General features: G+C 46.6%; 1 protein-coding gene across 1 annotated transcript in view; it reads right to left on the bottom strand.

Annotated features, from left to right (window-relative positions):
• Window positions 1-12134, bottom strand: part of PYGM (glycogen phosphorylase, muscle associated) — a 152604-nt gene that overhangs the window by 62268 nt on the left and 78202 nt on the right. The window contains exon 11 of the mRNA XM_069208006.1: window positions 7802-7965. Within this exon, the coding sequence (XP_069064107.1) occupies window positions 7802-7965 (164 nt within the window). The remainder of the gene's footprint in view (window positions 1-7801; window positions 7966-12134) is intronic.

Consider the following 12134-nt stretch of genomic DNA (forward strand, 5'->3'; position numbering starts at 1 on the left):
GGGCAACTCCACTAAGCTGGAGTGCCCTGCTGGGCTGGGACAAAGGGGTGAGCCTTTGAGGCTCACCGCCAGGTGTCACAGCTCCTGCCTGGGGGAGGTGTTAGCATCTCCACCCAGTGCAGGCTTTGTTACTGGCCTCAGAGTGACAAAGGCACTCTCCCCATGGGGCCAGCAACATGTCTCTGGTGTGGCAGGCTGCTGGAACTAGTCAGCCTACACAGACAGTCGGTTAAGTTTCAGGGGGCACCTCTAAGGTGCCCTCTGGGGTGTGTTTTGCAATAAAATGTACACTGGCATCAGTGTGCATTTATGGTGCTGAGAAGTTTGATACCAAACTTCCCAGTTTTCAGTGTAGCCATTATGGTGCTGTGGAGTTCGTGTAAAACAGACTCCCAGACCATATACTCTTATGGCTACCCTGCACTTACAATGTCTAAGGTTTTGTTTAGACACTGTAGGGGCACAGTGCTCATGCACTGGTACCCTCACCTATGGTATAGTGCACCCTGCCTTAGGGCTGTAAGGCCTGCTAGAGGGGTGTCTTACCTATACTGCATAGGCAGTGAGAGGCTGGCATGGCACCCTGAGGGGAGTGCCATGTCGACTTACTCATTTTGTTCTCACTAGCACACACAGGCTTGTAAGCAGTGTGTCTGTGCTGAGTGAGGGGTCTCTAGGGTGGCATAAGACATGCTGCAGCCCTTAGAGACCTTCCTTGGCATCAGGGCCCTTGGTACTAGAAGTACCAGTTACAAGGGACTTATCTGAATGCCAGGGTGTGCCAATTGTGGATACAATGGTACATTTTAGGTGAAGGAACACTGGTGCTGGGGCCTGGTTAGCAGGGTCCCAGCACTCTTCTCAGTCAAGTCAGCATCAGTATCAGGCAAAAAGTGGGGGGTAACTGCAACAGGGAGCCATTTCTTTACACAAGCCCCCCCCAGCCTACAGGCCAGGAGACTCAGCCCAAGCTGGGAGAGTCTTCCTAGTCTGTCAGGCGAGGAAGAGTAGGAGAAATAGGCTGGTTAGTTGCAGGGCCTACTCTGCCTTACATCCTTCTGTTCAGGTCATTCCCTTTGGGGAACTGACCCACTTCCACAGTGATAGGACCTAGTCTGAATTGCCTCTTGTCTGCCTCTTCAATGTCTCCACCCATTCTTTCTATTTTGGTTTTAGAGGTATCCACCTCTGCTAACCTTATCTTGGCCAGGGTTACCCCTAGCTTACCCATAGAGGTTACCCAGAGCTGGAGTAACCCCACCATGACCAATAGGGTCAGGGGGCCTAACTTGCTATTTGGCATGGGGTCAGACCACCATGCTAAGGATAGTGCAGCCATAAAGGCTAACACCCAGCAGAGGCCACTGACAGCTGTCAGTGCCCAGAACCACACCTTTAGCTCTTCACCTAAAAGGGAAGGGGCTAAGTTACAGGCTTCTTTGGGTTCAGGTTGCCTGTCTGCTGTATTGGAGTGGGGGGTTACCACATCTTGTAGTAAACACCCTTCTTCCACTCTTTCTTCCGTTAGCTGAGGAGCCACCCACTCAGGTTTAACAGTTGCCTGACTAGCCAGGGCTTCTTGTGGGTCAGGTTGGACTTTATCAGGGCCATTTTTGGAGTTCTCCCCTACTGGAGCAGAATCTCCTTGGCTTGCTGTAACCTTGGCTAAAGGTTGTCCACCCCTCCTACTCTGTTTTCTTTTCTTCTTCTTCTGGGGCCTGCTTGCATTTACTGCAGAGGCAGGACTTCCAGAATCCTTGGGAGAGGACTGGCACTGGACCAGTTCCTCTCTTGAGCTCTGACTAACCTCTGGGTAGTCATTTCCAAGGAGACAATCAAGGGGGAGGTCTGTACTGACTACTACCCTTCTCCAGCTAAGAGTGCCACCCACTTCTATGGGCACTAAAGCCACAGGCCTCTTAGTGACCCTGTCTAGGCTAACTCTTACCCTGGCAGTCTCACCTGGGATGTACTGGTTTGAGAGCACCAGCCTGTCATGCACAATAGTGTGACTGGCACAAGTGTCTCTCAGGGCAGTGGTTGGGATTCCATTCACCAGTAGGTGGTGGAAGTGCCTACTTCCCTCTGGAATCTCCAACTCACCTGTTGGGCCCTGTTTCCAGTTGAAGGCTAGGAAGACCTCCTCATCTGAGGAGTCATCTCCCATGGCTACACTGGTTACCCCAGGAATTTTGTTCTGGGGTTTGTTTTTGGGACAAGAAGTGTCCTTGGTGTGGTGCCCAGACTGTTTACAGTTGTGGCACCAGGCCTTAGTGGCATCCCAGTTCTTACCCTGGTACCCACCTTTGTTTTGGGTTGTGTCTTGGGGCCCACCCACCTGTTCTGGTTTTTGGGGGCCTACAGAGGACTCTTTTTCTTTGTTTCTAGTGTTACCCACTTTCTCCTGGGGAGTTTTTGTAACCCCTTTCTTTTGGTCACCCCCAGTGGAAGTTTTGGTTACTCTAGTCTTGACCCAGTGGTCTGCCTTCTTTCCCAATTCTTGGGGAGAAATTGGACCTAGGTCTACCAGATACTGATGCAACTTTTCATTGAAGCAGTTACTTAAAATGTGTTCTTTCATAAACAAATTATAAAGCCCAACATAGTCACACACTTCATTTCCAGTTAACCAACCATCTAGTGTTTTTACTGAGTAGTCTACAAAATCAACCCAGGTCTGGCTCGAGGATTTTTGAGCCCCCCTGAATCTAATTCTATACTCCTCAGTGGAGAATCCAAAGCCCTCAATCAGGGTACCCTTCATGAGGTCATAAGATTCTGCATCTTTTCCAGAGAGTGTGAGGAGTCTATCCCTACACTTTCCAGTGAACATTTCCCAAAGGAGAGCACCCCAGTGAGATCTGTTCACTTTTCTGGTTACACAAGCCCTCTCAAAAGCTGTGAACCATTTGGTGATGTCATCACCATCTTCATATTTTGTTACAATCCCTTTGGGGATTTTTAGGATGTCAGGAGAATCTCTGACCCTATTTAAGTTGCTGCCACCATTGATGGGACCTAGGCCCATCTCTTTTCTTTCCCTTTCTATGGCTAGGATCTGTCTTTCCAAAGCCAATCTTTTGGCCATCCTGGCTAACTGGATGTCCTCTTCACTGGGGCTATCCTCAGTGATTTCAGAGGTGTTGGTCTCTCCTGTGAGGGAACCAGCATCTCTGACTATTATTTTAGGAATCAGGGTTTGAGGGACCCTGTCCTCCCTAGATAGGACTGGTAGGGGGGAATTTTCCTCCAAGTCACTATCCTCTTCCTCTGAGTTGCCACCCTCAGAGGGGTTGGCCTTTTCAAACTCTGCCAAAAGCTCCTGGAGCTGTATTTTGGTAGGTTTGGGGCCCATTGTTATTTTCTTTATTTTACAGAGTGACCTTAGCTCCCTCATCTTAAGATGGAGGTAAGGTGTGGTGTCGAGTTCCACCACAGTCACATCTGTGCTAGACATTTTGCTTCTAAAAGTTGGAATACTTTTTAAGAATCTACAACTGGTTCTAGAATCTAATTTCAAACTTTTAACAAACTTTTAAACTCTAAAAGACAATGCTAAACAGGGACTTAACACACAAGGCCCTAGCAGGACTTTTAAGAATTTTAGAAAAATTTCAAATTGCAAAAATGAATTTCTAATGACAATTTTGGAATTTGTCGTGTGATCAGGTATTGGCTGAGTAGTCCAGCAAATGCAAAGTCTTGTACCCCACCGCTGATCCACCAATGTAGGAAGTTGGCTCTGTATGTGCTATTTCAAAGTAAGGAATAGCATGCACAGAGTCCAAGGGTTCCCCTTAGAGGTAAAATAGTGGTAAAAATAGATAATACTAATGCTCTATTTTGTGGTAGTGTGGTCGAGCAGTAGGCTTATCCCAGGAGTAGTGTTAAGCATTTGTTGTACATACACATAGACAATAAATGAGGTACACACACTCAGAGACAAATCCAGCCAATAGGTTTTTATATAGAAAAATATCTTTTCTTAGTTTATTTTAAGAACCACAGGTTCAAATTCTACATGTAATAGCTCATTCGAAAGGTATTGCAGGTAAGTACTTTAGGAACTTCAAATCATCAAAATTGCATGTATACTTTTCAAGTTATTCACAAATAGCTGTTTTAAAAGTGGACACTTAGTGCAATTTTCACAGTTCCTAGGGGAGGTAAGTATTTGTTAGTTTTACCAGGTAAGTAAGACACTTACAGGGTTCAGTTCTTGGTCCAAGGTAGCCCACCGTTGGGGGTTCAGAGCAACCCCAAAGTCACCACACCAGCAGCTCAGGGCCGGTCAGGTGCAGAGTTCCAAGTGGTGCCCAAAACACATAGGCTAGAATGGAGAGAAGGGGGTGCCCCGGTTCCGGTCTGCTTGCAGGTAAGTACCCGCGTCTTCGGAGGGCAGACCAGGGGGGTTTTGTAGGGCACCGGGGGGGACACAGGTCCACACAGAAATTTCACCCTCAGCGGCGCGGGGGCGGCCGGGTGCAGTGTAGAAACGAGCGTCGGGTTCGCAATGTTAGTCTATGAGAGATCTCGGGATCGCTTCAGCGCTGCAGGCAGGCAAGGGGGGGATTCCTCGGGGAAACCTCCACTTGGGCAAGGGAGAGGGACTCCTGGGGGTCACTTCTCCAGTGAAAGTCCGGTCCTTCAGGTCCTGGGGGCTGCGGGTGCAGGGTCTCTCCCAGGCGTCGGGACTTTAGGTTCAAAGAGTCGCGGTCAGGGGAAGCCTCGGGATTCCCTCTGCAGGCGGCGCTGTGGGGGCTCAGGGGGGACAGGTTTTGGTACTCACAGTATCAGAGTAGTCCTGGGGTCCCTCCTGAGGTGTTGGATCGCCACCAGCCGAGTCGGGGTCGCCGGGTGCAGTGTTGCAAGTCTCACGCTTCTTGCGGGGAGCTTGCAGGGTTCTTTAAAGCTGCTGGAAACAAAGTTGCAGCTTTTCTTGGAGCAGGTCCGCTGTCCTCGGGAGTTTCTTGTCTTTTCGAAGCAGGGGCAGCCCTCAGAGGATGTCGAGGTCGCTGGTCCCTTCGGAAGGCGTCGCTGGAGCAGGATCTTTGGAAGGCAGGAGACAGGCCGGTGAGTTTCTGGAGCCAAGGCAGTTGTCGTCTTCTGGTCTTCCGCTGCAGGGGTTTTCAGCTGGGCAGTCCTTCTTCTTGTTGCAGGAATCTAATTTTCTAGGGTTCAGGGTAGCCCTTAAATACTAAATTTAAGGGCGTGTTTTAGGTCTGGGGGGTTAGTAGCCAATGGCTACTAGCCCTGAGGGTGGGTACACCCTCTTTGTGCCTCCTCCCAAGGGGAGGGGGTCACAATCCTAACCCTATTGGGGGAATCCTCCATCTGCAAGATGGAGGATTTCTAAAAGTTAGAGTCACTTCAGCTCAGGACACCTTAGGGGCTGTCCTGACTGGCCAGTGACTCCTCCTTGTTGCTTTCTTTGTTCCCTCCAGCCTTGCCGCCAAAAGTGGGGGCCGTGGCCGGAGGGGGCGGGCAACTCCACTAAGCTGGAGTGCCCTGCTGGGCTGGGACAAAGGGGTGAGCCTTTGAGGCTCACCGCCAGGTGTCACAGCTCCTGCCTGGGGGAGGTGTTAGCATCTCCACCCAGTGCAGGCTTTGTTACTGGCCTCAGAGTGACAAAGGCACTCTCCCCATGGGGCCAGCAACATGTCTCTGGTGTGGCAGGCTGCTGGAACTAGTCAGCCTACACAGACAGTCGGTTAAGTTTCAGGGGGCACCTCTAAGGTGCCCTCTGGGGTGTGTTTTGCAATAAAATGTACACTGGCATCAGTGTGCATTTATGGTGCTGAGAAGTTTGATACCAAACTTCCCAGTTTTCAGTGTAGCCATTATGGTGCTGTGGAGTTCGTGTAAAACAGACTCCCAGACCATATACTCTTATGGCTACCCTGCACTTACAATGTCTAAGGTTTTGTTTAGACACTGTAGGGGCACAGTGCTCATGCACTGGTACCCTCACCTATGGTATAGTGCACCCTGCCTTAGGGCTGTAAGGCCTGCTAGAGGGGTGTCTTACCTATACTGCATAGGCAGTGAGAGGCTGGCATGGCACCCTGAGGGGAGTGCCATGTCGACTTACTCATTTTGTTCTCACTAGCACACACAGGCTTGTAAGCAGTGTGTCTGTGCTGAGTGAGGGGTCTCTAGGGTGGCATAAGACATGCTGCAGCCCTTAGAGACCTTCCTTGGCATCAGGGCCCTTGGTACTAGAAGTACCAGTTACAAGGGACTTATCTGAATGCCAGGGTGTGCCAATTGTGGATACAATGGTACATTTTAGGTGAAGGAACACTGGTGCTGGGGCCTGGTTAGCAGGGTCCCAGCACTCTTCTCAGTCAAGTCAGCATCAGTATCAGGCAAAAAGTGGGGGGTAACTGCAACAGGGAGCCATTTCTTTACAGAAATGCTTTGTTCTGCCTTCCTGGGACTGTGCTGCTCAGAACCCAGGAGGGCAGAACCCTGTCTGTGAGGTGGCAGCAGCTGTAGCTGCATTGCAAGCCTCAGAGAGCTGGTTTGGCAGTACTGGGGGTCCACGGTGGAGCCCCCAGGATGCATGGAATTGGCTCCCCAATACCAGATTTGGAATGGGGAGGTGGAGGGGACAATTCCATGATCTTAGACACCTTACATGGCTGTATTTGTAGTTACCATTGTGAAGCTACATATAGGTATTGACCTAATATGTAGTGCACGCATGTAATGGCATCCCCACACTCACAAAGTCCCGGGAATTGGCCCTGAAGTATGTGGGGGTACCTTTGCTAGTGCAAGGGTGCCCTCACACTTAGTAACTTTGCACCTAACCTTCAATAAATGAAGGTTAGACACATAGGTGACTTCTAAGTTACTTAAGTGCTGTGAAAATGGCTGTGAAATAGTGTGCACACTATTTTACGCAGGCTGCAATGGCAGGCCTGTGGAAGGGTTTGTCTGAGCTCCTTATGGGTGACAAAAAATGCTGCAGCCCATAAGGATCTCCTGGAACCCCAATGCTGTGGGTACCTAGGTGCCATACACTAGGTACTTATAAGGGGGGGGGGGGGGGGGGGGTCCAGTGTGCCAACTGAAATTGATAAATGAAGTCACTGGCCTACAGTGACACATGTAAACACTCCCCCCCCCCCCCCACCTTAAACTATGAGCACTGCGGTCCTGACCAGTAGGATCCCAGTGAGACAGGCAAAAACATACTGACATACAGGTAAAAATGGGGGTAACATGCCAAGAAAGATGGTACTTTCCTACAACAAGTAAAAACTATTTGCGAGAAATAGACAATGATGTAACTCATAAAACTGAATGAACGGTTTTAAAAATAGACCTAAAAGAAGTGTTCCTTTAAACTAATTAAAACAGTTCAAGATGAAATCTGAGCTCCAAATCAGGAAAGGTAACGCAATGTAAACCACGCATGACTTGTGCCCCATGAGCTTTGGGTGGGTGGGGTGGGTGGAAAACAATGCCGAATCATGGAATCGGACACTGTAGTCTTGTAGAATTTTACTAAGCAGAACATTTCCTGTGCCAAATAACAGCATTAAATAGAAAAAGTGGTTTAAAGTTTCTACCTGATGAAAGGCTTGCAAGAAAGCGGGAGGATGAAGAAAGAAGAGAATGAGAGGGTGCCAGGGTGAGCTGTGGATTTTTCTGTTTACAAGAACGGTAGGGGTTGAATGGAAACATCTCATCCAGCACCCACAAAGCTTGCCATTCAATGTGGAGAGCAGGTGCAAATACACACAGGATTGGCCTAAAAAGGAGGTGCCAACTCTTAATATTAAGTACTTACACAGTATCCTTGATGATGTCAGAGTGAATCTGAGCAACACCATTCACAGCATGAGAGCCAACGATGCACAGGTGGGCCATGTTAATCCTCTTCACACCACTCTCTTCCACAAGCGACATTCGGCGCAATCGATCAATGTCACCAGGGAACATAGCAGCCACTTTCTGCATCAGAAAGCATAAAAGAACCCCAGTCACTACCAGAATGCATGAAAAACATATCTGGTTTACTTAATGTAATACAAAGCTGGAGAATCTAGCATGGGCAAACTTATAGGAAATTTATAATCTTAAGAATGTTGCAGGTCCAGCACTGCATGGCGCACTCAGGATGGGAAAGTGAAATATGAAAGAAAGGCAGCAAATACTGTCAAATGTATCATTAACATAATTACAGCACATTTACGAGAGAGGGAGACTCAGAAGGGAAGGCAACAAGGAATCACAAATGTTGAACAAGAACTAGAGTATGTTAAGCAGAGTTTGATTCAGAAATGAAGGTAGCACAGAATCACACATGAAGCATGGCCGGCAATAGTGCAGCAGAGGACCTACAAGGTTCTGTAAAAGACCTTGTACGCGTTTATCACATTCAGCAACAAAGGGAAGCACAGAAAACGTGGCTCAGGAACACTGCAGGAAAGGCATCAGCAGAGAACATGAAGTAAAGAAAGCAAAGCCATGCAAGGGCTGAGCAGGGAATGGCAGAACCTCACCCATAGCACCAAGATACGCTTTTGCCAAGGTGCAAATGACTCCCAACGAATATGTTCAAGGCCCCAATATTTATGAGCCATCAATTTCTGATGAGTCAAAGTTAAAAAAAAGTTGCATAAATAAAAACTAAATTGGCTTATATATCTAAACATAGAATGCGTGGCGTGTTTCTGTGAACTGCACGGCTCAATTTCAAGTATGTAACTCTCAGATCATACTCCCTTGTACTCTGTACATCCCCTCATTGCTTGTTTCCTCGTGCTGCTGAGCAACCACCAGCATATCCACTCCGTTGCTCCTGTATCAATTCTTGCATAGTCCATGTCACCCTATCCACACACCTTCCCCTTATCCATTCTTTCACACTCCCATCCTGTACTCCCTTCACCCAGTCTTGAGACCAGCGCCCCCCATAACTACACTCTTCCACTTTCTGCCACATCCTAATGTACTACTCGTTTGAGGAATGGGGGCTAGAAATAGAGACACCAAGTTCTGCTCAAGTAAACAAACAGATAAGACATGACACATTAAGAATCAATGTTTTAGAATTGAACGGTTAACTGCCTGTACACGTGATAGTATGGTCTTTTTTTTTTTTTTTTTTTTTTAACAAGTGTTTTGGTTAAAGAAAAGATCAAGCCAGATTTATCCCAAGCCGAAGCTGCTTTGAGAATACAAAATACATTATACACCTCCTAGATATTTTCATATGAACGCAAAAACGCCCTACTCTTAATCAATGTGAAAAAGCATTTCATAAGGTCCACAGGCTTTTTTTGGAGGAAACCTTTGGTACATTTGGTTTTACGCCTACATTTTGCAGATGTGTTTTCTGAGCCAACCTTAATCTGTGAGCCAGTGAAAGAGCTAGTGACACGATCTCTCGATCCTTTACTATTTGTATGGGAAGCCAACAGGGCTGCCCACACTCTCCGATGGCAGATGGGATTAGGAAAGACAAGCACATTAATGGAATCAAATTAGGACAAGCGATCCACAAATTAGCCCGAATACAGAGGACGTATTGGAGGCGTTATTGAACCTTATGCAGTCAAGTGAATCCTTAACTAAAGAATTCTCTATGTGTAAAGAGGTCTCTGTCGTCTCACTCAATCTGCAGAATTTTTAACATCCGAGTTCCACAAGACCAAAAGTTCCTGATCAGAGAGCTGTTACCCAATCAATGGGCAAAGCACTTGGTTTCCTACCAAGAGGCCCCACTTGCAAACACCTTGGAGTCCACAGCTCGTTACCTTATGCTTACCTCCTGCAGATGATACACAAATTAGTACATTGGTCTCATGGTTGGGCTGAAAAGCAGTGGTTAAAATGACTAATGCCCAAAATACTGTAGAGATTCCAGACTCTACCACTGCAGCCTTCACCACTGGTGTTTTGAGAAGCTCCAATCTGAGATGGATTGCTTTGTTTTCGCAAACAAGCAACTCAGCAGTCCACAAGTTATCTTACAGGTGCTCGGAGAACAGGAGTCTTGGTATCCCAAAAAATCAGTTTTACCTCGCAGTTCAGCTGCAGTACATTGTTGAATGAAGCAGACCCAATACGAGAAACACTGAGGGTTCACGTGCCACTAGATAGCATATATGGAAAGTGCACTGGATGCCCAAGAAACATAGGGCATGGAGCCTGCATTCGTCCCCAGTGATAAGAGCCGAACTGTCTGTATATGACATGCTTTGGGTGAGCTGGGGCTTCACAACATTTCCATTCCATCATTCTCCTACACAGGGCAATACAGATTTCACTCCTCCTCTTACTCGAGGACAATTCGTAAATGTCAAATGCAGAGCTGCAAGAAAATCAGCAGTCTTTTGATCACACCAGCATGCCTCCCAGAGTCAGCGAAAATCTGTTATCTTTAGGTAAAGCACTGGCTCTTTCACAAGCCTATCATCCCTTAGCATTTAGGTTGCTGATCCTATTAGAAAAATTAATTCTTATGAAAAAAGATGGTAGTGACCTGTTATCTGAAATGTACAAATGTCTAGTCACAACCCAGTTTCCTGAAATATCCCAAGTCAAACGTGCTGGAAATCCGAACTGGGTCACACTCTTTCACAAGGAGTGATAGGATATTTATGAGAGAATGAGGCAGACACAGCGAGATGCACAGCGGGACATGAGAATATTATAAAAATCAATAACTACTGACATTTGTTCCCAGCCAGAGTGCATACCTGCAGCGCTGCATGGTCGGTAGGCTGCTGATGTGGCTGCGGAAGCCCAAGTACCTTGATCCATCTTCTTTGGCACTGTCCCAAATTAACTAATATTGAGGGATATACTAAATGACTTTGAAATTTTAGACACTCCATTCTCGAGATTCCCGGCATATTCATTACAGGTACTCAATACACAACTATTTCTGCTGCATTCGCGGACGGGAAGGCAGATGGCACTGGAATTATGTGAGGCCAGAAAGCAGTTACATGTCTATGAGGCTCGGCTGGAATTCCCAGACCATATTTCTTGGCTGTATAGACGGACACTGTAGGGGCGGAAAAGCTGATCTACTCACTGAAAAACAGGACAGGAAGTTTTGAAGTGGAGTGGGCTTCTCTGCTACACTTCTGTTCTAATGAATACCATGAACTCACATGCCCAAAATGCCTATGGGTTCACATACTTACTTCTGGGTAAAGCGAGGCCTAGATGGGGACAGGGTAGGCTTTCTTAGTCTTGTGGTGGACTGGCTTGGAGCCCTAGGTTGGGGGAAGATGGGTTGCTCATTAGCTTAAACTTATCTCATTTCAGTTGAGTCAGTGCATCTACATCTTCTTTAGGTGTTTGGAGAGGGCAAGGGTTTTTAGTTAGTAACTGTTCACTATTTAACTTCCTACGCCTGTCTCTAGATGAAAACAAAACTACATGTATATAATCAGTTTAAAAATAAGAACCAATTTGATCCATACATTTTTTTTTGGTAAGTTTTGTTTTATTACTTTTTGTAATGTTTTAAACTGTACAGTTCACTGTTTTTGGGCACTGAACAGGCAGGCATAAGACATACATATATCTTTGGATGTAGGAACAGAAAGTCCGTTGTGTAAATTAGTGTCCATGAATCTGAGAAATAGGTAAAGCTTGTCAGAATCTTTGCTATATTTATTTCTGTCTAATATTGCTCTGACTGACTGTCACAGCCTTAACTGCTTTCCAGTCTACCCCAGCAAGCATAAGCTAACATTGAACACATTTGTTTGGGAGACTGACATACTGAAGCTTAGGTTTTTCCTTTAGCTATTAATCCCAGAATGGATGCACAGCATAATAGCTCTAGTTTCAACATTTCAAATGTATTTTCTACTTCCATTATTCAAGACATTGAAACCAACACATGAAGTAAAGGCTACTTATATGAATGTATATCATCATATCCTCGTTCGTTTTCCATGGCTCTTGTAATGCACCAGTTCAAAGAAAATGGTGACAACTCAAGAGATAAATTGGTTACCTAATTTATTCTTAGACAGTCAAGCAAACAAAAAACAAACAAGCCAAATAGGAAGCAATATGTGGAAGGCGTATTTGCTACGAGCTGGGGAGAGGAATTCGTAGTTGGTGCAGGGAGTCCAATAATATGGAGGCAAAAC

Source organism: Pleurodeles waltl, chromosome 9, assembly GCF_031143425.1.
Source record: "Pleurodeles waltl isolate 20211129_DDA chromosome 9, aPleWal1.hap1.20221129, whole genome shotgun sequence".
Taxonomy (NCBI): Eukaryota; Metazoa; Chordata; class Amphibia; order Caudata; family Salamandridae; genus Pleurodeles; species Pleurodeles waltl.